General features: G+C 35.0%; 1 protein-coding gene across 1 annotated transcript in view; it reads left to right on the forward strand.

The window, feature by feature from the left end:
• The first annotated feature begins 55 nt into the window (after positions 1-55).
• The window catches only part of crybg1a (crystallin beta-gamma domain containing 1a), a 51,959-nt gene continuing 27,337 nt past the window's right edge, over positions 56-24,677 (forward strand). Inside the window, exons 1-2 of the mRNA XM_077239621.1 lie at positions 56-1,746; positions 23,944-24,091. Coding sequence (XP_077095736.1) covers positions 1,436-1,746; positions 23,944-24,091 — 459 coding nt within the window. The 5' untranslated portion in view covers positions 56-1,435. The remainder of the gene's footprint in view (positions 1,747-23,943; positions 24,092-24,677) is intronic.

Here is a 24,677-nt window from a genome sequence, read left to right on the forward strand (position 1 = left end):
TCAAGGATATCAACACATTTTGGCTGCAGTACAGATATAAAACCTTTTTAGAATGGATTTATAATTAAATGTAGCCATTGCTCATTGGGGGAGGGGGGAATTCTGAGAATATGCTAGTTTTTGTCATCTTATCTAACAGGATGAGCATTTTAAAGTGAGACGAACCCAACTTACACCAAAAAAAATTCACTGACTTTTGTCGAAGGAATATTACAAAAGAGTGAAAACTGAAGTGAAGACAGGCAAACCCAATAAAATGTTTTACAAATAAAAAAAATTCTCAAGAAAACAAGTTTTGTTTAGAACATTGCTAACACTTTACAATAAACTCTCATTTGTGAACTTTATCATTAGCTAATATAAACAAACAATGACATTACATTTTTTACAGTATTTATTCATTTTTAAATGTTTTTAAAATAAAATACAATTGTTCATTGGTCATGCTAGATCACAGTAGATTAATGTGTTAAAATACAAATTTTGATTTAATTATTTGATTACTTTTGATTTTTGAATGTTGAAATCAACATTAAGATTAATGCTAATCTTTTACAATAAGGTCCATTAGTTAACTACCTTAGTTAACATAAACTAAGAATGAACAATACTTATACAGCATTTATTAATCTTAGTTCATATTAATTTCAACATTTACTAATACATTATTAAAATCAAAGGTTGTATTTGTTAACATTAGTTAATGCACTGTGAACAAACAATGAACAGCTATTTTTTATTAACTAATATTAAAAAATATGAATAAATAGCCCACTGTAACAAAGGCATTGGTCATTGTTCGTTCATGTTAGTTAATAGATTAATGTTACCTAATGAACCTTACTGTAAAGTGTTGCCAGATTAATAGAAGTACTGTTCATGTTAACAAATGAAGCCTTATTTAAAAGGTTACAGGAACATTTAAAAAACATAAAGAAACGTCTACAGTATATTAACTTCATTGTCATTGTAATTTGAAAAATATTATTTAATTACAAGTTGTGAGTTTCACATTTCATTTAATATTTTTAGACGTATGGCCACCAGAAGGCGCTATAACCCCTTTCCATTCGAAAGAAAATTACAGTAGTTGCTTCTCACAGCAAATTGAGATTAGATTTAATAAAAGAAGCATTGTAAATTGACAATAGATAATTCAGAACCAGTTATGCTTCTATATATTCCAGTTCCATTATATTCATCTTTAAAATCTACTTTTGTTAGATTTTACAGCTCAGACCAAAGTAAATACGAAGTTCGAAGACGAACTGCGCGCTCCGCCCAACACGCTCCTGTGGGCTTCAGGAGCGCGTGAATAACACCAAACCTCCAGCGCGCGCCAAACAAAGCGTGCGCATTTCAAACTTTCAGTTTAGACACCTTCATTAAGACTAAAGGGAAACTTTATTTTTGTATATGTCGTATATACTTAATCATGAGCATATCAAAGTCCAAAATTAAGAAGCTGTTTAGAAAGTCAAAGAGTTTAGGTAAGGAAACCAGGGATGCTGACAGTACTGATGGTCAGTGGGGAACTTCACCCGAAGACGAGCGCGCGAGTTTCAGAGGTTTGTCTATGACTTTACCGTCGAGCCGTGGAGATGTCACCTCATCCCCGGACTCGCTCCCCACCAGCCCCAGCGAGAAGAAGAAGAAACGTTTCCCGACCTGGAGGTCCAAAACGAGAAATAAAGATAAAGTGTTTCTCGGCAGTTCCGGAGAAGTGGACCATGTGTTCAACCACAAGTGAGTGATCTGCCGAATCATTTATAATGCTCTTTTCTCACAAATATCTTTCATGGGAATTTTTGAATGAGCACCATGCTGGAATCTCTCATTGCATCCACATTCACTGGTATTAGTTAACCTGGTCAGTTTTCAGCTGGTCAGACTGGGAGACCAGCTGTACCAACTAAACAAGCTCAACACCTTTGCCAGGCATAAGTGGGGAATTTCATGTTTGTAGTGACTGAGTTGGTAACACTTTTTGGAAGGGTAATTTTCTTTGTCTTTAACAAACATGGTCAACAGATAATTTGTTCATTTAGGCCTACTTGATATAGGTAGTGTCATGATTGCTAGAAGTATCATGATTCATATATTAAACTTTGATTCATTAGTATTCATATCTTAGTTTGTGTGAATCTCACAAAACTTCAACCAAAATTCAAAATAAAGAAGTTACAATTTGCATAAAGCTAATAAAGCCTTACTGCAGAATTATTATTATTATGAAGCATTATTTGAATCAAGACAATTAAGCGCCTCCTCCTTCATAATGCTAAAATGTCTCATTCTCATTGTGAAAGTGTAACAGTTGTAAAAAATATTTTATATCCCAGCTGTGTTATATGTACTATCTTGAATTTGTGTTGATGTAAAAAATAATTACTGTTATGAAAATATAATTAGAATGAAATCTAAACAAAAACATGTTTGTTTTGGGTTACCAGTGAATTAAAAAAAAATCATAATGGTAAGAGTTTTCATTGATTTTAATGTTGGAATGTGAACGTTTATAGTGTCCTCTGAACAATGGTGAATTAAGTTCAGTTTATGAGGCTACTCTCTATATGACTATGTAGTAAGTACCATTGGTCTAATTTAAATGTAGATTATTAGACATGGAATTATCTGTTAAAAATTGTGACATTGTGCGATGTAGCATCAGGATTGTATCATGCCAGAACAGTAGAAAGACAGTCAGCGGTTTGACAACACTGCTGAATCTGCATTGAGCTGATCTCAAGATGTGCTATATTTCTACTTGCTAAAGACTAGTTACCTTCCACTGAGGCAGTATTCAAAACACTCTTTATTCACACAATTCTAGTGAGCCTTCGTCTGTGTTGAACAATCAAGGGTTTGGACACAAAAGCAAAATCTGACAAGAATCAGCAGTGTTCATTATAGTCCCTCTGTTGATTTATTTTCATCTTGCGTAATCTCATTTGATGGGGAGCTTTGTTTGATTTGATGTAGAGAGCATGTTGTTAAATAGACAAACATGCTTCTGTTTTTTCAAGCGTGAGATTTTGCTTGACTAGTTTAGGACCTCACCTTTGGTTTACTGGGATGAGACGTCCTTGTGTTTCAATAGCAGGTTTCTTCCTGTATAAATTGGGTGCTTTTTTAGATTTACTGAATCACATATGCTGTGGTTTTAGTAAGTAAAATAAATAAATCTGTTGTATAATTCTGTGATCTGTTCTTTCCAGATTACATGGAAAGAGGCATACCAACATATAATCTAAAAATAACTATTATTGTCCATAATGAACCTGCACATTTTATTAGTATTTATGATACGCTTCTCCATGTTAATGCCACTTTCCACTACACCTGGTACTGTTCAATGAGTCTGTTAAAATTAATTTATGATCATATGAATAAGCAAAATAGCTTCAAACTGCAGGAGTAGAAATGGGTTCAGTTGGACAGACTATTTTTAATCACCAGACTAGACAGACACTTTAGTTTTGTTTTGTTTTTTTCCTGTTGCACTTGTCACAGAACCAGTTTAATCCTGGGACAAAATAGAAATGAAAGTTTGTTTTGTATTTCATCTTCAAAAAGCATGCTGATTTAAGTTATATATCATCTCACTTTCATAACAGATGATGTTAGAGAGACAGAATGGCAGCCTAATTTGATTTGATTATAGATCATAATGTCTGTAATTTGTTAAAGGCATATATTAAAGGAAGTAAAGCCATCACCTACAGACGAAGAGGACTGGCAAGAATTTCCTGCTGCAGTAGGCAAGAGTCACAGCCTTCTAAAGATTGTAGATTGTAGAGCTAATATTTTCAAAATATTTATAGAAACAATAATATTTACTATACCGCTGTGGCTTAATCGGAATCTATGAACTAACGCGTCTGAAATAGCTGTAGATTTATACCTAATTTTATAGATTGACAATCTAATTTGCTCAATGATTTTTAATTTGGCTCACATGAATTCAGGTGGTTGTTGTGTACAAATGCGCTAGTTTCTTTTTTCGGCGTCTTTAGGTTTTAGAATGTAAAGTGCAGATTACACAATTATCAGGCTTTAGGCATTCATCTATCAAACTCTAAATGAACCAAACGGCTCTGAAACTGAAAAGCAATGTGATCAGAGAAAAGAAAAGATTGAGGATCACCCGCACAACAGAAGCAGACTGCATACATTAAATGAAAAACACGTATATACGTTTACAGTTGGCAGCTTTGACAGTTTGAGAAAGTAAAGTGACTCACAGCATGTTCATTAGCCTTTTTATAGTATTAAAGAGTTAAGCTAAACTGTTTATGACCACTCTGTGTGGAAACACTGATCAGTTGGAAATGCGAAAGGGGCTGCTGTGATCTGCATGGTTAAAGTTGCCTGTGGGCAGGGTGTGTGTGTGTGTGTGTGTGTGTGTGTGTGTGTGTGTGTGTGTGTGTGTGTGTGTGTGTGTGTGTGTGTGTGTGTGTGTGTGTGTGTGTGTGTGTGTGTGTTGCGGGCAGGTGGGGGTTGAGAGAAATCCAGCTCTTCATGATGATGACTGATATTTGCTGGAAGCTTTGTTGTCATGACAAAATGCTAAAAACACATTTCTACATACACACATGGTTGTTTTTCTGTATTAGTGATGACAGGCCAAATAGTCTACACACTCCAACTAAATTCGGTTGTCACTTCACCTTTTAATGCTTAATCCTGTTCTGTACACACACAGTTCAGTATTTTATGGGAGCGACAACCGCATTCTACAACCGAATTAACTCCAGTAGTGACAACCGCATTTACAAAAATCTTTCTCAGTGTGTACACTGTAAAAAAAAAAATCCGTTAAATTTACGGGAAAAAACTGGCAGCTGCGGTTACCAGAGTTTCCTGTTAAAAATACGGTAGCAACATTTTAGGTTTTACAGACTTTTAACTGTGTATAATTTTACAGCAATAAACCATATTTCATTATCTGATATAATGTTAATTTACTGATCTTTTGAAGTATTATCTAGATATTATTTATCTTTTGAAGTGTTTTGTTCCATTGTAATACACGGACAGCCAACAATCACTGCAGTAATGAGAGTCAAATGATCAATCAAAGCTCATCATAAGCAGCTCTTCCACATGAAAGTTAATACTAATATATAGAAGCTGCACAGTGTCATTCACACAAACATTAAACACCATCATGGTAAAATGTTGAAATTAAAAAAATGCAATAAGCATTAATTTAACAACATTATATGTAATATAAAACCCTAATGTACATAACTGATTAGAAAAAAACTAATAAAGTTATGAAGAAACAGTTATTTTAAAAAAAAATACATTAAATGTGAAGTGTCACGCAGGGAATTGTGGGAATGTCAATTTACATTTTTTCACTGTAAATTATATAATGACTTGTTGTTTTTTACTTCCAAAAACGGTAAATTTAACGGTATTTTACAGTAAAATTACATTAAATCTACCATTATATATATCACAGTTATTTACCGTATATAGTAAGGAAACTTTCTGATAACCAATTAACAGTTTTTCACTGTAGTATTTTTACAGTCTTTTACCGTTAAAATCACGATCATTTTTTACAGTGTACGGAACGGAACTGAGCAACTAGTTGTTAATGAAATAGTTTAACATGCATTAAAGTGCATCAAATGTTTCTCTTCTACAGGTGAAACTCGAAAAATGAGAATATCGGGCAACAGTTCATGTTGGCTATTTCAGTCATTCAAATTAAAAGGTGAAACTAATATATTTAGTATAACTATATACATATGCATGATTATACTTTTCAGAGGGCCGATATTTCTGTATTTAAAATCCATTTTTTAATTGATTTTATGTAATATTCAATTTTTTTTCTGAATTTGGGGTTTTCATAAGCTGTAAGCCATAATCATCAAAATTATAACTTTTGCACGATATTCGAATTTTTCGCGTTTCACCTGTATATGTGTGATGCAAGAAATCGCAGGCTAAGCAGTACAAGCCTTGACTCATTCGTGTTCCCAGATCTAGCTAGAAAAACAAAGAACAAGAACAAGTCCACAATAAAACGAAATAAATTCAAATGCTTTATGCTAAAAATAAGACCAAAATATCCAGCACTTGGTGATAAATATCAACACTTCGTCACTTTAAATCGCTTATAGCCTAATAAGTGGACATGGCAACACTGCAAGAGACACTCTGTGAAGCAGCCTTTCCAAGCATATGAAAAACACTACACCTCCGTCGACTGAGCTTTAGGTAAGTTAAAACTGCTGAACATAACGAGTCCTTTGTCGCTGTAACAATTCTTTGGTTAGAATTGCATATACCAAACACACGAGACGCTAGAACATTGCTATGGTTACCACGGTGTCTATCATCGCAGTTTCGGGAGTGAGTCGTGTTCCGTACACACATGGACACGATACTTAAAGAGATGCACTCCGGCGTTTAAATGCAGTTGTCACTCCTGAAACTTTACAGTGTATATGTGTTTTTATACTGAGTTGATGTTTGCTAAACCCCATTTTCTTTCCCCTTAAAGTACATTTAGAAAAATATATTTCCTTAAGTGGCAGTGCATATTTTTGAAAATTTGGTCGATTTATGAGCTGTTTAAATGGTCAAGTTTAGATGTCCTTACAAGTGTGTTTCTGGCGAGTTTGACTATATTTGTGAGTCTAAAAACATTAGACCCTCACAATCATAGACAAATCTGTGTGTTTCAAGTGAAAAGTCTTCATGGATTGGATCCCATCAGAGAGTAATTGTTACCATTGCCAGATTTGTTCTAAAACTGGCATATTAGAAAGCACTGGACAAGCAGTGACTCACTGTGGTTGGCAAACATCTGGATTTGCAACACTGTATGCTTTTGTAAAGCAGAAATAGAAGGATTTGTTCCACTCAGAACAGTCATAGATGAGTTTGGAGGTTTTTTTTAGCATGCTTTTTTAGCTTTTTTGGCATGAGTTTATTTTATTTTATTAGTCTTATTCATATTTCTTTTTCCATTAAATCTCTTCCATTGTTTTACAGCTTGAGTGTTTTTGTGATACAATCTTTTTGCTTGAAGCACCTATATGTTTGTGTTCAGTAGACACATTTCAGTGTTTCTTAATTTGTTACTGTTACTCATTTGGCATGATAAATAACTTTATCTGCTTTGAATTTTCTGCTGCCAAGGCAACACACACACACACACACACACACACACACACACACACACACACACACACACACACACACACACACACACACACACACACACACACACACACACACACACACTCACTCACTCACTCACTCACTCACTCAATGCCAATGCTAATGTACAGAAACTTATTGTACAGTGTTACCATTTTATTTGATTTATTTTAAGGAAAATTGCATGTTACGCACAGAAGGTAATATGACCATTGTTCATTTGTTTGTATGCCACTGACAATGTCATGAAACGGTTAATATTGTTACCAGGTGATCATAGCAGACCATCAGTTCTTCAACAGTTGTAATAACCTGGTGAAAAGTGCTGGAGGATGGGTGCATTCTCTATCTTGACTTTCACCCCTCTTTTTGTGTGAAAAGCTCTTTGTCTTGGGCAGCTCTGCATTTTCCTATGAGCACATAAACTCATTCTGCAGGAATGTGCAAAGAGTGGTTGTGAAATATCCCAGTGAGCGAGATAAAACAGAAGCTGATCACTCCTTCCCATTGTAGTTTATATCATTCAATGCTTTTTGTATTTTTAACATGTCTGCCATTAGAGCTTCCTAATAAAACCAGTGAAACCAGTTTTGCTCTGAAGTTTTTTGTTTCTTTGAAAACAGTTTGTTATTGTGTTCCATGTGACTTTCGAGGGGAATTACTAAAAATATGGTTCGTCAGCACCTGCTTAATAATAATAATAAAGGCAGACTTAAAAACTGGAAGTTATTATCTCCAACCTTAGAGGACCTTGCTGTTTGCAAACGTTTTATACACATGAGAAAACAGCTTTCATTCATTTGTAATGATGCAAATTTGTATTGTCTGGCATATCATCGACATTAAAAAAAGTTTTTCTTTGTTATTTTAATAATACTTTGTAGGGCTACACGATATTGAGGAAAAAATGCGATAACTCGTTAAATAAGGCGATATTCGATAAGTGATATGATAATCCTTTAATGTGTAAAATAAAATTGAAATTATATTTAAATATATTTAAAAACTGAAAATGATATAGCCAACAATGTTTCACATTATTTTTGTGAGAAGAAAGAATCCCTACAACTTAAGAAAGTGAACAGCAGTGTTTTACTGTAGCATAACATAAAACGTAAGTGTCATTTTAACGTTAGTGTAAACCAGGGGGTTTAGGGTTTCAAGTAGGCCTACATCAGTTATATTTAACAACATCAATTGAATTAATCAAATGTACAAATAAAACACTGATTATTCTTCACTGTATGTATTAAATATATACTGATTCTCATTAAAGCTACAAAAGTTATTCAGTCAAGAGCAGTGAGTGAGTTTCTCTGTCTTTTGTCTTTTGATTAACATTAAGCTCACAGACGGAAGCAGGTTTATTAGGCGGCTGTCACTTTAAGAGCTGCATGGATCCAATATATTGTTACATGCTTGCTGTCTTTCTCAGCTGTTTCCTCCACTTAACATACTTAACATACATAACTGACTGTGTTTACATGAATACTCACCAAGACATAATTTTGTGTGTATTTGGCCATATAAGAGAGAACTGAATTCGGAATCACACGCTGTCCGAGAGGCGGCTTTCTGTGTGTGCGAGTACTTCGCTTATTGCGCCTAATAACATTAAGTATGTCACATGTATGTACTGTAACAGTCATGTGTCCAGTCTACTCTCTGCTGTTTGCGTTGATCTAAAACTTGGACTTTTTACCATCTTTTGGAGTATTAAATTCATGTAGTCAATCATGCAAGCCATTGCGATATGCATACCGTGATATGTATATTTGTGATATTTCGATAATTTTGATATATCGTGCATCCTTATTACTTAGTCATATTTATTTAGTTATTTGCATTTTATGCTTTTGCCAATGCAAGGTGATTTATGCCTCTTTTTGTTGTCCTACATGCCTTACAAACCATGTAGGGCATGGTTTGTAAGGAATTAAAAACATATATTCAAACGCACATATATTCAAACGCACATAACTATAGAATAAATTCTTAATGCGTATGTGAACGCCATCAGCGTCTATCACAGGTTCACGTTTAAAGTCTGTTTAGAGAGAACGGTGTCGTCTTAGCGGCCCCTAATTTAATAACAAATGATCATTTAGATGTAAGTGAATCAATCAAAACTAACTTAAGCTGGAAAAAACATTTTTCAAGAACCACTATAAAACCAAACCAATCTCTGTTACCTTAAATTATATGTTTATCTCTGTAAAGCTGATTTGAAACAATCTACATTGTTAAAAGCGCTATATAAATGAGGATGACTTGACTTGACTTGCAGTTGGCTGCCAATTGATAAAACTGTGATAACTTTCTACTGATATTTTAATCTTGTTATTTCTCCCCTTATCAAGCATATTTTTATCTTATCTACATGGTTTCTGAAATGCACACTTGTACAGGCTGACACATAACTAGGCTGTCATAATTCAAGATCTGTTGAGAGAAGTTACTTACAGCCTCACTGAGAGATGTTTCAACCGGCCCAGACACATCTCACAGAAATCTGATTAAATAAAGGCTCTATTCGTTAGAGCCTTGAATTATGTTCGAGCTCTTGGAGGGTCCACCTTAAAGTGTTGAAATGCAAACAGTGTAAAATCAAATAAATAAAGGTTGTTTCCACATATACGTATCTTATCATGTAAACGTTGTCATCAATGTAGTGATGATTCTCTGGCAGATAAACTTGTATCTAATCATGTTTACATTGCTTAAAAACACCTTTTAATGTATAAATGGTATATAAATGTACATATTCAGAACAAAGGTAAGGAGAAAATTTTAAATATATATATTTATATATATTTAAATATTCAATAATAAATAAACAGATTTGTTATAAGATTTGTTATAAGAATCCACTCAGTCCCATATTGTAAACAGCTCACAAACCGTATTTTGTACTTACTAATGAATCACTAATGACAAGGTGGATAAAGAAAAAAATTGTTATGTCAGGGAAGTTTCATCATATTTTTTTAATCATTTGAAAAAGAAGGGCACCCTGCAAATTTAGTCATATTTATTTACTGTAAGAGGAGATATTGTCACATGATGCTCAGATTCAATATACTGTATACTGCACAGTTTGCATCAAATACGTTTTTGTTGATATCAAACCCACATCCTCAGGGGAAACTCTGACATCCATCACTTCATGAATTCAAAACCAAAAATTGAAACATTCTAAAAGACACATAATCCCAGGGAGACGAAGACTGACACAGGGAGACGTGTGTTTACAGGAAAGACACTTAAAGGAATTATCTGGGAATGCTTAGGAACTCAACTATGCATACATTTGACATACACACATGTACCTGTAGATGGGTCAGAGTACTTACTGTTTTTGTACGGCGTGTTTGTGAGCGGATTAGTAACAGAGTGGCGTTCTTAGACTTAAAATAGAAGAGGTGAACATGGGCTCAGAATATTACTGTTAAACAAACGGGGGAACCCGCTGTATCCAAAAAGTACCATTGTACTACTATGTTGATCATGTACCTTGGAGTGCCACATAAATAAATCAGTAAGACTCAAACCTTTAGTGTTATCAGTAGTATTACTAGAACCATTATTATTACAATTCACCTTCAAATTAAATCTTATCTCACCACACTCCTTAATGAGATACCTATGCACATATAGGCTAATCAAGTGGTGTGTATGTGTGTATATATATATATATATAATTTATATATTTATAAAAATGTTTATATTTATATGCATTAAAAATAAATATTTTTTATATAAATAATCTGTTTATATAACAAATCTGTTTATTTATTATTGAAGATATATTTAAATGATCTCCTTACTTTTTTTCTGAATAAGTGTATTTATAAACCATTTATAAACTAAAAGGTATTTTTAAGCAATGTAAACATGATTAGATACAAGTGAAGCTGCCAGAGAATCATCACTACATTGATGACAACTTCTACATGATAAGATACCGTATACATATATTTGCTATATATATATATTTATGGCAAAAATCTAACCTTTCATTGAAGTAAAATAATTGAAAGTGGGGGGTAAATCACATTATAAAAGAAATGTTTTTCTCCAAAACACGCTGGCCATAATTATTGGCTCCCTGTTATTAAATACTTTTTGCAACCTCCTTTTGCCAAGATAACAGCTCTGAATTTTCTTCTATAATGCCGGATGAGCTTGGAGAACAACTGACAAGAGATCAGAGACCATTCCTCCATACAGAATCTCTCCAGATCCTTCAGATTCCCAGATCCATGTTGGCGCTTCTTCTCTTCAGTTCATTCCACTCATTTTCTATAGGGTTCAGTTTAGGGGACTGGGACGGTCATGGCAGAAGCTTCATTTTGTGCTCAGTGACCCATTTATGTATTGATTTTGATGTTTGTTTTGGACCTTTGTCCTGATGGAAGATCCAACCACGGCCCATTATAAGATTTCTGAGAGGCAGTCAGGTTTTGATTTTTTATCTGTTAGTATTTGCTAGAATCCATAATACCATGGATCTGAACAAGATGTCCAGGACCTCCAGCAAAAAAAATAGGTCCACAACATATAAGATCCAGCAGTATATTTAACCGTAGGCATGAGGTACTTTTTATCCCTGTTTGCACCAAACACATCAGGTTTGCTGCCAAAAAGCCCTTTTTTTTTGTTTCATTTGACCATAGAATCCAGTCCCTTTTGAAGTTCCAGTCGTGTCCGACAACTGAATATAGTGGAGGTTTTTTTTTTTTTGGAGGAGCAAGGAGGATTTTTCTTGAAACACTCCCAAACATGGTGATGTACGGGTTGTTTGATGTATATTTTGAGGCTTTCTGACCCCCAAGACTCAAGTAATCTCTGCAATTCTCCATCTGTGATCCTTGAAGAGTCTTTGGCCACTCAAACTTTCCTCCTCACCGTGCATTAAGACGATACAGACACACGTCCTCTTCCTGGCAGATTCGTAACATCTTCAGTTGATTGGAACTTCTTAATTAATGTCCTGATGGTCAAAATGGGGATTTTCAATTCTTTAGCTGTTTTCTTACAGCCAATTTCTATTTTGTGTTGCTCAACAATCTTTTGATCCACATCAGAACTATATTCTTTGGTTTTACTCATTGTGATGGATGTTTAAGGGAATTTGGCTTTTGTGTTTCCTCATATTTAAACTCCTTTGAAGTCATAGCTAGACAATTTCATGTTCCACCCTGGTGTGCTAAAAAAAGGTAAATATTAATGAGAATATACTTCAGAGATATTTTACTCATAAAAAAATATAGGGGTGCCAATAATTGTGGCCAACATGTTTTGGAGAAAAACATTTATTTCATAATGTAATTTCCCCCCCACTTTCAATTCTTTTACTTCAATGAAAGGTTCTATTTTTGCTAATTTTTTTTATGAAAGATCAAAAGAATAAACAATGCACATTTATTTTTTACAGACATTTTTGATCATATTTACCAGGGGTGCCATTAATTCTGACCACACAGGGCTCTACAGTGCGACCATTTTGCTTGCATGTGCCCCTAAAAATCGATACGTGCGAACCGGAAAAAATTATTTACGAGCACAATGTCCGAGTAACTACAACCTACCATAATCGAAAACGAGACGATAACTAAATAAAAACTAGTTTTGAATGACAAAAACTATGACGAAAATCTATTGACATTTTCGTCAACGAATAAAAACTAAACAAAAATTTTAGATAGTGACGATTTGGGAAGCGATCCAGTCAGAACTGATGTCCTGCGTTTGTAGATGTGCATATTTGTCCTGTAGTAGGGACGTGCTGATCTACCAGCGGCACACGGGTTCACATGCGCTGCATGTCTGATAAAATATTAAAAAATGTAAACGTCTGGGAGAATGAGTAGAGCAGCCATATAGATCTAAATGAGAGTGACGACGACGCATAGTTTTCTGTGCGCACACACCCGACTCGAAGCGTGCAGCCACACACACACAGCGCGCGAGGACTGAATTTAGCTCTCTTTCGTGTCTGAATGGACAAATACACAACATTATGTCGAAATGTCCGTTTTGGAGAGTATTCATGTAAACTGTGTCGGTTAAGTCTTAAAGGGTTAGTTCACCCAAAAAGGAAAATTATGTCATTAATGACTCACCCTCATGTCGCTCCAAGCCCGTAAGACCTCCGTTCATCTTCAGAACACAGTTTAAGATATTTTAGATTTAGTCCGAGAGCTTTCTGTCCCTCCATTGAAAATGTATGAACGGTATACTGTCCTTGTCCAGAAAGGAAATAAAGACATCATCAAAGTAGTCCATGTGACATCAGTGGGTTAGTTAGAATGTTTTGAAGCATCGGAAATACATTTTGGTCCAAAAATAACCAAAACTAGGACTTTATTCAGCATTGTATTGTCTTCCGGTTCTGTTGGGGATCCGCGTTCAGTGACGCTGATGACGTAAGACGCTGCTGACGTGTGTCTGGTGCGCCCGAGCTTCGTTTACAGTCTGAGGGAGACTCACGCTGGAAACAAAACAATCTTCACAAACATGACTAAGGATTTACACACAGAGGAAGACTTGCATTTTTTTGCCCAGCCATATTTATTTGAACCCGAATACACGGACGCACCAGATACAAGTCAGCAGCGTCTTACGTCATCAGCGTCACTGCGGACTCGTGAACGCGGATCCCAAACAGAACCGGAAGACAATACAATGCTGAATAAAGTCGTAGTTTTGGTTATTTTTGGACCAAAATGTATTTCCAATGCTTCAAAACATTCTAACTAACCCACTGATGTCACATGGACTACTTTGATGATGTCTTTATTTCCTTTCTGGACAAGGACAGTATACCGTTCATACATTTTCAATGGAGGGACAGAAAGCTCTCGGACTAAATCTAAAATATCTTAAACTGTGTTCTGAAGATGAACGGAGGTCTTACGGGCTTGGAGCGACATGAGGGTGAGTCATTAATGACATAATTTTCATTTTTGGGTGAACTATCCCTTTAAACAGTTTTGAGTGTATCGGATGTGCATCAGTGCAATTGGATCCGCATGTAATTGGACATGGTACGATGTCTTAAAGTGACAGTAAGTAATAAACCTAATGCAGTCGGTGTCCTTAATATTGATCAAGCAACAAAAGAAAAAGAGAAAAGCATTCACTGCTCGTTAATAGCTTTAATAAGGATTCGTTATATTTAATTCATACAAATAAATATGTCTGCTTTTTGAAATAATAAAGAATGATGTATGCAAGTAGTTATAAAGAATGCATATATCATTCATTGAAAGAAGACTATTCTACTTTAGAATAAGTGGTTTTATTTCATTTTAAGATTTTTTTAAGTCACAGTAGTTAAATCTGTACATGTATTGCATGTTCAAACTTTAAAATCATTCATATTAACAGGTTAATAGATGTTTTCTCCTGGACTATATGGGTTTGGACATTTTAGAGAAATTCTAAATGAATGCATTACAATTGAACTAAACCCATTATATTTTAGTCATCTGAATTGTTTTATTTTTAGTCTAGTTTTAGTCGACTAATACTAGTAAATACTAATACACTCATTTAAACTAGTTTCTCCTCCATGTTGTGGAAAAAGCCTCTGCAGTGAAAGATGCAGATTCACAGGTGTGCCGATGTGCTCCTCCTCCTGAGAGTAACACGTTCACCTTGTTCTGTTTTACTAAAGTGATTGTAAAGTGTGATTTATGCTTCTGCATCAAAACGACAGTTTCACACCATAGTTGAACAGAAAGAGAAGGAGCACACACGTTGTGTTTATATATATATATATATATATATATATATATATATATATATATATATATATATATATATAATGAACAGTTTGTTAAACTCTGTTACTTCAACATTTTTCACTGCGCTCCAAAATGTCTTTGTGTGCTCCTAGATTTTTTCATTTAGGAGCACATGTGCTCCTTGGGAAAAACCTTAGCGTAGAACCCTGCCACAACTATATATATATATATATATATTAGGTTTGACAAAATGTATAGTCATTAGCATAGCATAGTCAAGATGTTATATAATGACAGATTTCTCTTCTCTTGTTTTCTGTCATTTTCATAATTTGTAAAGGGTAGGCAGTTTTCATTTACCAAACCCCTTTGCTCCATTAAAATATTATCTTTTGGACAATAGTCATTTACCAAATTAAAATGATTGATTTGACGGTTTCAAAATAAGTTGTGCAACCGACCAGTCCACATTGTTTTAATACCGTAACCATATTTAGATTAACCTTTTTGTGTTTGTCGGTGTGTGTGTGTGTGTGTGTGGGTTTAAAATGAAATCATCATGAAAGGTTATGGGAGCTTTAAATCATTATGTTCAATGGCAGCCTAAGATAAAGACAAAGGTGAGACCTTTTGGTTTTTCAAAAGGAGTTATTACTGCTCTTTAGAGATAATAATAATAATAATAAAATAGACCTTAGTGGCAGCTCAACATCTTATATTTTGAATGTATTGATTCAGAGTAGAGGTGTAACGCGGTTCTCAACTGGTTTGGCCATGGGACCCACATTTTTCCATGTCATGAAGCTGCAACCCAAATTTTTAGGAATTTGAATCAGGCAAATTTATTTCTCAAAAATGATTAACACATATAATCATGATAAGACACAATCATCAAAAATATAGAAACAACACAAAGTAAAAATGAAGAGGTATGGAAACTACAGTTGCCAATACCATGAGAACTACACAACATGAATTCTTAGTAAAACATACTGAAGATGAATAGAATTCACATCATACCTGCATACAATTCCTTTCCAGCTATATATTTTATATAATAAAAGTAGAGATAACTTTTAGTCAAAATGACTCCATTACAAGTTACAAGTCACCAATTTCAATACCACTTGAGTAAAAGTCTTAGAGTACCTAGTTTTTAAAGTACTTAAGTATTTTATTCGTACTGAATGTAGGCTCTAGACTTGCCAGTGAAAAACAAGAAAGAGTTTATTTGAGAGGAGAGCAATCACATGTTTATTTTCTAAAATCGAAATAAAACTGAACACCTAAATATTGCAACAAATCAATATCCACACAAGACTCTTAAACGTCTACAAACACTAGACGTTTGTTTCAGTTATAAAACTAAAGTTTCAGCTAAGCTCAAGTGCTCAAAAAGGTCATGAGTAAACAAATATCCTTCAAAAAGGTCTCTTCAATATAACAGATAATTAAAATAATATTAAGTAAAATTAACTAGTCAAAGACTTGCAGCCATGTCCTCATCTCATATATGAAACACCTGCGATTCAGCAACTACCTGCTAATGCACTCACATTCGATTTTCGTAAAGTAGCCTTGTTGACAAGTTTCGGCAAGTAAGAGCAAAACATAGCCTTTTGATATATATACTTTTTCAATAATATAGTCAAGTAGAGAGTAAAATTTGCTAATATCTTTGATACTCAGTCAAAGTACAAAGCTACATAAGTAAAGTGTTACGACTCAAATTAGGGACCAACGTAAAAAGCCTGTTCAGAAAAATTGCAATGACCAGGGGAAGAACAAGATCAAATTTAGTTGCAGCAAAAAGTAACAAAACAAACAAACAAGGAAGATAAACATCTACAAATTTCCTCACCAGTCCTAAATAAGGACTGGTGAGCTAACTAATCTAAAATACAACTCAGTTAAAACTTTCCTAACTCAAGATGTAACAAACAATAAAGAATTTTCCGGGTCTGCTAACTTGTCTATGCTTTCCCTCTTCTCTAATATAACTAAACAAACAAAAACTCACCATCCTTTACAAAAGAAAAGAAACTCCAAAACCACCAACAACAGGTTTCCTGAGGTGAGCCAAGGTGAAAAAGTTAGGAATAATCAGGCTCCCCCATCCAATTGACTATACTCAGAAAAATACTGTTTTTTTAAAATTGGGAAGACACTCTTGTGGCTATTCAAGAATGACAACCGCGGTCCAAAATAGTGTTTAAAGTTTTTGCAACACCTGCTTTTATTATTTAGTGAATTAAAAAATGTAAATAAAAAAATTGGTCATCGATATTTCTTCCATGAAATTGTATTTTGCATTGTTTTTATTGTTTTTATTATTATATGATCCTGTGGCCTGTTGTCTTTCCTTGCATGATGTCACACATCCTGTATCCTGAATTGTCATGAATGCTCTGGAGACAGTCTGTATGCAAACCGTTTTTCTGTAATGAAGAGGTGTGGCTCTCCCAACACTGTGTGCAACAGCTTATCGTGTGTAATTTGTCACATTACCACTGTACCACGAGGCCAAGTGATGCATCAGATGAGTCTGGTCACATTAACTGTACCTGATTACATTTAACCATCCTCATAACGATCTTATTTTTATATATATATATATATAGATACATTTTAAGGAGTAATTAATTCAACCAAATATGATTTTTTTATATGCCTTTATGTCATTCTGAACCTGTATAATTGTCTTTCTTTTGTGTAACACAAATAAGTGAAGAAAAAATAATATAATGGTGAGATTTTTCATATAATATATGTGAGTGGGGATCTTGACCTTTGAGCTCCAAATGACAAAAAGTATAGGGATAAGACGAAGTTCGAACGCGATAATGTTATCGAACATCTGCCGCCGCCCACTCTGCTGACAATGACGGTTAGATGAGAATGATGTGCTGCGCGCTTTCCTCTAAATAACGAAATAAACACAACAAAATTGAGAAAACAGCAAGCATTTTTTAATAAACCACAAGAAAAGCATCTAATCATCATAGCAATGTGGATATGATTGTTTTCGCGACCTCTGCAATTCGGAAATCCAGTAAAGTCATGTCTTGTTTTTATTTATATAGAACTTTATACAAAAGATTGCTTAAAATCAAGCAGCTTTACCGTATTAAACATGATACCCAACAGCTTTACCCAAATAGTGTCAGTGTCTCCTTTCTTCAGAAACTTCATTTTCTACTATAAAGCAGCTCTCCAGTGTTTTCACTCACGAATGTCTGTGTCACGGGTGGTTGCAGGAAGTTTTCAACACAAAAGGTTTAATGATAATCAAAATAGGACAGAAGGACAGGCAGCAACACACACCATTTACAACAGTGGCCGAACCGGGAATGTGAAGGATGAACTTATAAAGCAAACACAAACAAGGATTATTAATAGAACACAGCTGACACAGATGTGCTAATAAAGAACTAATAATGACTTTAACCAAGGAGATAGATGAGTGGCAGGAATCTGAACAAAGACATGACAAATGACAACAACCTGAAAGTCCATGCAAACAACACTAAACAGAACATAATGTGACAGTCTGAGCTCGACGGACTCTGCAGAGGAAATTAACCAGAAAATGGGTCAGAATGTGTGTGGATTTGGTCAGAATGTCAGTGTTATGTAACAGTTAGGTAATGCTCCTTAAGGGGCAGTGGTCTTAGTAAGAGTAGCCTCTCCTGTGGATCTTTGTCCTTGCGCAAAGCTCTCACAAATATTTGCTTGCTTAAATAAAGTAGCTACCCCAACCCTCACAAATGCATTGTCTTAAAGGGATAGTTCACCCAAAAATGAAAATTCTGTCAGTATTTACTCACCCTCATGTTGTTCCAACCCCGTAAGACCTTCGTTCATCTTCGGAACACGAATTAAGATATTTTTGATGAAATCTGAGAGCTGGATCACTCCTCCATACTAGTCCATAGGCTTCTTCAGGGATTGAACTTGCCGGTAGTGTTGGGCGGTAAACCGGTTCAAACCGAAAACCGGTTTGTATATTCGTCACGATATTGCGCGAGCGCGAATCTCTCTGCTGGCGTGCGGAATATAATGTGCCGCGCTCTCAGATACACGCTGCTCTTGTTAAAATAGGTCTATTTTCTCTGGGCTCGCTCAGAGAATCCTGCAGTTAAAACGTGTTCAGTGCAATCGCGAATCTCTCCTCTTCCCCAGCTAACAATTTTAGGTTATAAGAACGTTTTCATAACGTTCCCATTAAGTTATAAAAAAGTTAACGTTATTTCTGAATGTTCTAGGGACATGTTCTAGACGTTGTAGTAACGTTTTTTCTTGGTTATAAAAACTTTATTCAAAACGTTATAAGAACGTTCAATTCTCCCGTTATATAAACGTTGTATTAACGTTCTTGCTTGGTTATAAGAACATCATTCAAACGTCATTAGAACGTACAATTCTCCTGTTATATAAACGTTGTATTAACGTTATTTCCTGGTTATAAGAACGTTATTAGAACGTTAAGAAATTACAATTTTAGGTTATACTGGGCGCTATTCTATTCTACAATATTCACTAATGACAGTAAAATAGACCATCCTAAGTCAATTTACTTCATTAATTCCTCTCTCAACCAGTAGAAAATGCTTTGAACACCTGATTATGCATGAAAAAAAAACCCGTCATAAACCGGAAAACCGGCATAATTTTGAAAAAAAACGTGATATGAATTTTTGGTCAAACTGCCCAGCACTACTTGCCGGCCTCGAAAAGTTATTAAAGACATCGTTAAAATAGTCCAAGTGACTACAGTGGCTCAATCTTAAGTTTATCAAGCGACGAGAATACTTTTTGTCCGCAATAACAAACAAAAATAACGACTTTATTTCAACAATTCATTTCCTTCTCTATGGGCCTCTAGTCAGTTAACTTAGTGTAATTCCGTAGGCTCACTATTGGCCGACGCTCGTCATGTGGGTGATGCGTGTGACGTACAACAACAGAAGCGTATGGTATTATACTAGTGAACTGACACGAGGCCCATTTTTTCATTTTTGGGTGAACTATCCCTTTAAGTAATGAAAACATAAAGCTCTTTGATTACAGATTTAGAATCCAAGTTTGAGACCTGTTAGTGAAACTTTTCCTCCAAAATCCATAAATAACACTCGGTGATAAGAACTGTGATCGGTGATCATTTGAAAGTAATTATTTCAATTCTTTGTTGTTTTCTGTATATTATTAATCTTCCAAAACCTAAACAAATAGGACAGGGTTTAAGTTTTTAGCTGAATATTTAAGATGTCAGCAGCAAAAACTGAAGTTAAAGACTGTATTAGACGTTTTTCATCTAATATTTCTATTTTATTGTATTTCAGCTTTATTTAAATGAACGAAACCCATTTTTAATAGTTCATTGTGTTGTATGTGGGTGTGAGACTGACAAACAGTGCTTGAACATTTGCATAATTCCACAGAAAGTGGAATTCCAACTGAAGCCTGTCATTCACAGAGCTCTGCCACTCCTCCATTTATTTAATTTTTTGACTAATTTTCGAATGCTCTCATCTACAACTTGTGACAGGGACATGTGATGTGCTGTCATGTGATCAAATGGATGTGTTTTAGGATGATCACTCATATTCAGATCAGATTTTTTAAATACATAATCAAATTTTGTGTGACAGGTTGACACACTTCATATTATTATTAACATCTGTGTGAGTCAGGGACAAGTTACTGTAGATCAGCAATTCTTTTTAAGTTTAAAATTTTCACATTTGAGTCACAGTATCGATATTTCATAATTTGAAGTTTTAAATCCAGAATCTGTGTTAGTGGGTCATCCTGTAAATAGGCTTGGTCGACTGAAAAAAACACCCAGACAATTATGTGTGTATTTCATTTTCTTCATTTTACATTTACAGTAATGTGTGTCATGTAAACAGCGAAGGAATTTAAAATGCACTGAAAGGAATATTCATGGATATCTGTATGATACAAAATCTTAAACTGGATATGAGCTTATTCGGATTAAATACGAAAACCTGCAGGCGTCTCAGGTTGTTTGTGTTAGCATTCATAGCCCTGAGATCACTGACACACATGCCAGATCATGTATTTGCCTGAGGGCTCAAACAGTCAGAGAGGAAACTGAAGTATTAACCCTTTTTTGAGCCATAGCTAAACAAATGGGTGTCATTTACAATATGAAGCATGATTTTTAATAAAATATTCCTGGAAAGTCTAGAACCAACATAGATTGTCAGTTAAAATGTGGGTAGGATGAAGCAGGGCAGTTGGTTCGGATTAAGAAACCAAAATGCCATAAGCCATTTATCGCATTCAACACCCAAACAGTTGAATTACTGTGAACTCTTTCAATGTGATGAGTCAAGCGTTAACACTGGATTGTGGTCAGAACCGCCAGATCAGACACGCTGCAGATCTGTGAGACTTTCGTTTACTACGACAAACCTGTCAAAGAACATTTTTGTCTTTTTCCCCTTAATGGTGTTCAGGTATTCTCTGTTTGGGAAAGTTGTTATTTACTCCGATACTGTGTTCTCTAGAAAAAGGATGGAAGCATGCGGATCATTTCTGCACCTTCCTCATATTTCTAACAGTCAAAAAAAAAAAAAAAAAGTTTAATAATATGTTTGTGTTATGGGGCACGGAAGTTGTGTTTCGCAGAACTATAATGATTCCCAACGGCTTTTGATCTGTGCCGGTGGGCAGTACTATGTGTTCTAAATTATTATGCAAGTAACATAATAGTAGGATTTTAGTACAATAAACATTCAGAGTTTAGTTTTTCAAAGAAAGCATTTGTTTGTTTTATTTCTCTTTTTAGATATCTGGTATCAATCTCGGACAGGTTTAAGTAGGCCTTGTTTGCCAGGTCTTCTAAAATGGAAAACCTACTTAAGCAATTATTACCCATTATTAAACAAGTCACACTTCTCACATAATATGGGGAGGAAGAAAGATCTTTCATCTCAGAAATGGTGCAATGTCTTGCAAAAGGCATACAAATAACTAATATTTTGCAAGAGATTGTCGAACTTTCAAAAGATTTCTTAGTGATTTAGAGCACCGAAGAACTCGGTCAGATAAAGGCTTAAAAAAGGAAGTTTCTGTCAAACAAATTAATCGTATTAAAATAGCAGCTGTAAAAAAGCCACTGATGAGCAGCAAATAGGTGTATGAAGCTGCTGGTGTCTCTGGAGTCCCAAGAACCCCTCCAGGCTGAAATATGTGCATAAAGTTGCATTTCAGCCAACCCTAATAAAAGCTCACAAAGAGAAACATTTACATTGGGTTTAGAAATACATGAAGACTCATTTTAAATAGTTGTATTCGTTGACGAATGCTGTGCTGCAATGGATAGTCTTGATGGATTTCTGGATGGTTGGTAAATGTCCACCCTGTTCCAACAAGACTGCGATGTCAGCAAAGTGCTTGCAGGTGATTATTTGGCCTGGAATATTGAGAAATGAGATGAAAGGTCTCTTTGGGGTCTCTGAGGGTGTCAAAATGACTTCTGCAAGATACGCGGAGTAAATAGCTGACCCTTTTATGCTATTATACAGGATTTTGGCTTCTGATATATAACGATTTTCATGCAGGATAGGTTTCACGCACTATTCCATGCTGCAAAAAACACCATGGCAATAAAACTGTTTGAAATTGTATTTCTACGCCCACTGTAAACGTTTTTCTTTGTGAGATTTGGTTAGGGTTGGCTGAAATGCAACTTTATGCACAACTGCCAGCCTGGAGATGTTCTTGGGACTCCAGAGACACCAGCAACATCGCACCATTTCATGCTTTTTATCTTCAGAAAGATCTATCTTCCTCCCCATTTTACATAAGAACTGTGACTTATATATAGTATAAGTGTGTGAATGTAATCTGGACATATGTCTATTTGCCATGTTGTCATTATTATGTCTGTAGTTGCGTCTCTTCACTGCCATTCACAAATCCTCTCCCATGGCCTCATGGGATAGTAAAGTGTTCATCATATGCACACTTCAGAATCTCGACAGAAGAATAGGGGTACTTTTTGGCTACTCTGTTATAAGTACCGTTCGGACATACGTCATTTGTCACATACTGTTTTTCACCTACTCTATTGGGAAGTATGTGATTTCGGATGCAGCCTAAGAGAAGGAAAAGGCAATAGCATACTTTTGGAACTAACTAAGCGAACTAATCTTAGACTGCTCCCTGGTGGTCAAATTGCAAAATGGTTCAATGGCACAATACCTAGACAAGATTTTCTCACTTTAGAGCAAATTTATAGTTTTGAAGCCAATGTGACTTTTATTTAAGTACTGACTGTACATTGAATGGAGGAATCTTTTCTAAGGACTGTTTTTATGGTGTCAAACTTTATTTCAGGAACTAGGAATTGACACCTAGATGACAATTAATTCCTATTACCATGAATTATTCATATTGCACTTTAATGCTAAAAGGTAGACTTGTTGTTGTTGTGTCACAACACATATTATAGTGAGCAGACAAAAACAACAAAGCTGTTGCAGCACTTAAATATTTATTCTGAACCTGAGACCATGACACCACATTCTTCCAAGAAATATATGCAATAAATTCACTTACTTAGTTTTAATGTATTATATACATAGCTTTCTGTTTAAATTTGCTTACAACTCTGATATTTTAACCTGTGCCACATACTCTTAAAAGTAAAAATATATTATAGGCTATATTTCACTATAATATAATTTACCTATAGTTTATTTTTTTCCCTCTTTGACTTTGGGTTGAAATGTGACCTGAACATATTCTTTACTGGTCACATGTGATTCACATGAGAGGATTTAGTTTTGAAGCTTATTTTAATTGTATTGAAAAGCCGTTTTATTGGTCAAGATAATACAGAAAAACAAAATACAATCTTATAGAGCCCCCTTACAGTTGTTTGCACTGATACAGTACTTTACATCTCCATTGCAAACTAGGGCATCTGGGAGTCATTTTATACTACAGTAACAATTGGTTCTCTGTTCCACAGGAGTTTTGATCAGATGAGCATCCAAACAGCGGACTATTTGATGACCGACACCTGCCCCACCCCTGTCCGCTCTCGGGCTAATTCCATGATGAGCCTGGATCTCATCTCCCTTTCAGATCCATCTTCTCCCACTCTCAAACACAGGAAGGTGAGTAGATCCTGGTAGCTCTATCTGTCTCTGTCTGTATAACTGTGGAACTCGTGAAGTGGACATGATATGGACATCACATGAGGTGATATCTTTTAATCCTGAATATATAGATATTACACTTTGTCTTGTTAAACAAAAATAACATACTGATCTTGCTGACATCACTAAAGTTTACTGTTAGGAAGAGGAAGTTGACTGGATTTCCTATGGTTGCTTTAGCCTTGGGCAGCTGCTGCTCTACTTTCATCAGAGGCTCAGATTACAGCAGTCACAGCTCCCTGTACAACAAACACTAACAGACGCTCAATCTATCTGAAATATATTACGTGTTTTATGTGGTTCTTTTTTTAAAGCTGCATAGATGGTTTTTGTAGAGAACAATCGTTTGTTGAATCGTTCACAAACCAAGGACATTGTACCTTGCTTCTTGTACTATGGTTTAACTTACTATGTAAACATACTTGGTAAAAAGCTTCTAGTGAACTAAAACAGCTCAAATGTGTTAAACATACATTTTTATAACCATTGTCGGCTATTTATGACAAAAATGATTGATGTTAGTGAAATAAGTAGCCATATAAGG

Source organism: Siphateles boraxobius, unplaced genomic scaffold, assembly GCF_051911475.1.
Source record: "Siphateles boraxobius isolate OS27281-9 unplaced genomic scaffold, OSU_SipBor_1 22, whole genome shotgun sequence".
In the NCBI taxonomy this organism is placed as follows: Eukaryota; Metazoa; Chordata; class Actinopteri; order Cypriniformes; family Leuciscidae; genus Siphateles; species Siphateles boraxobius.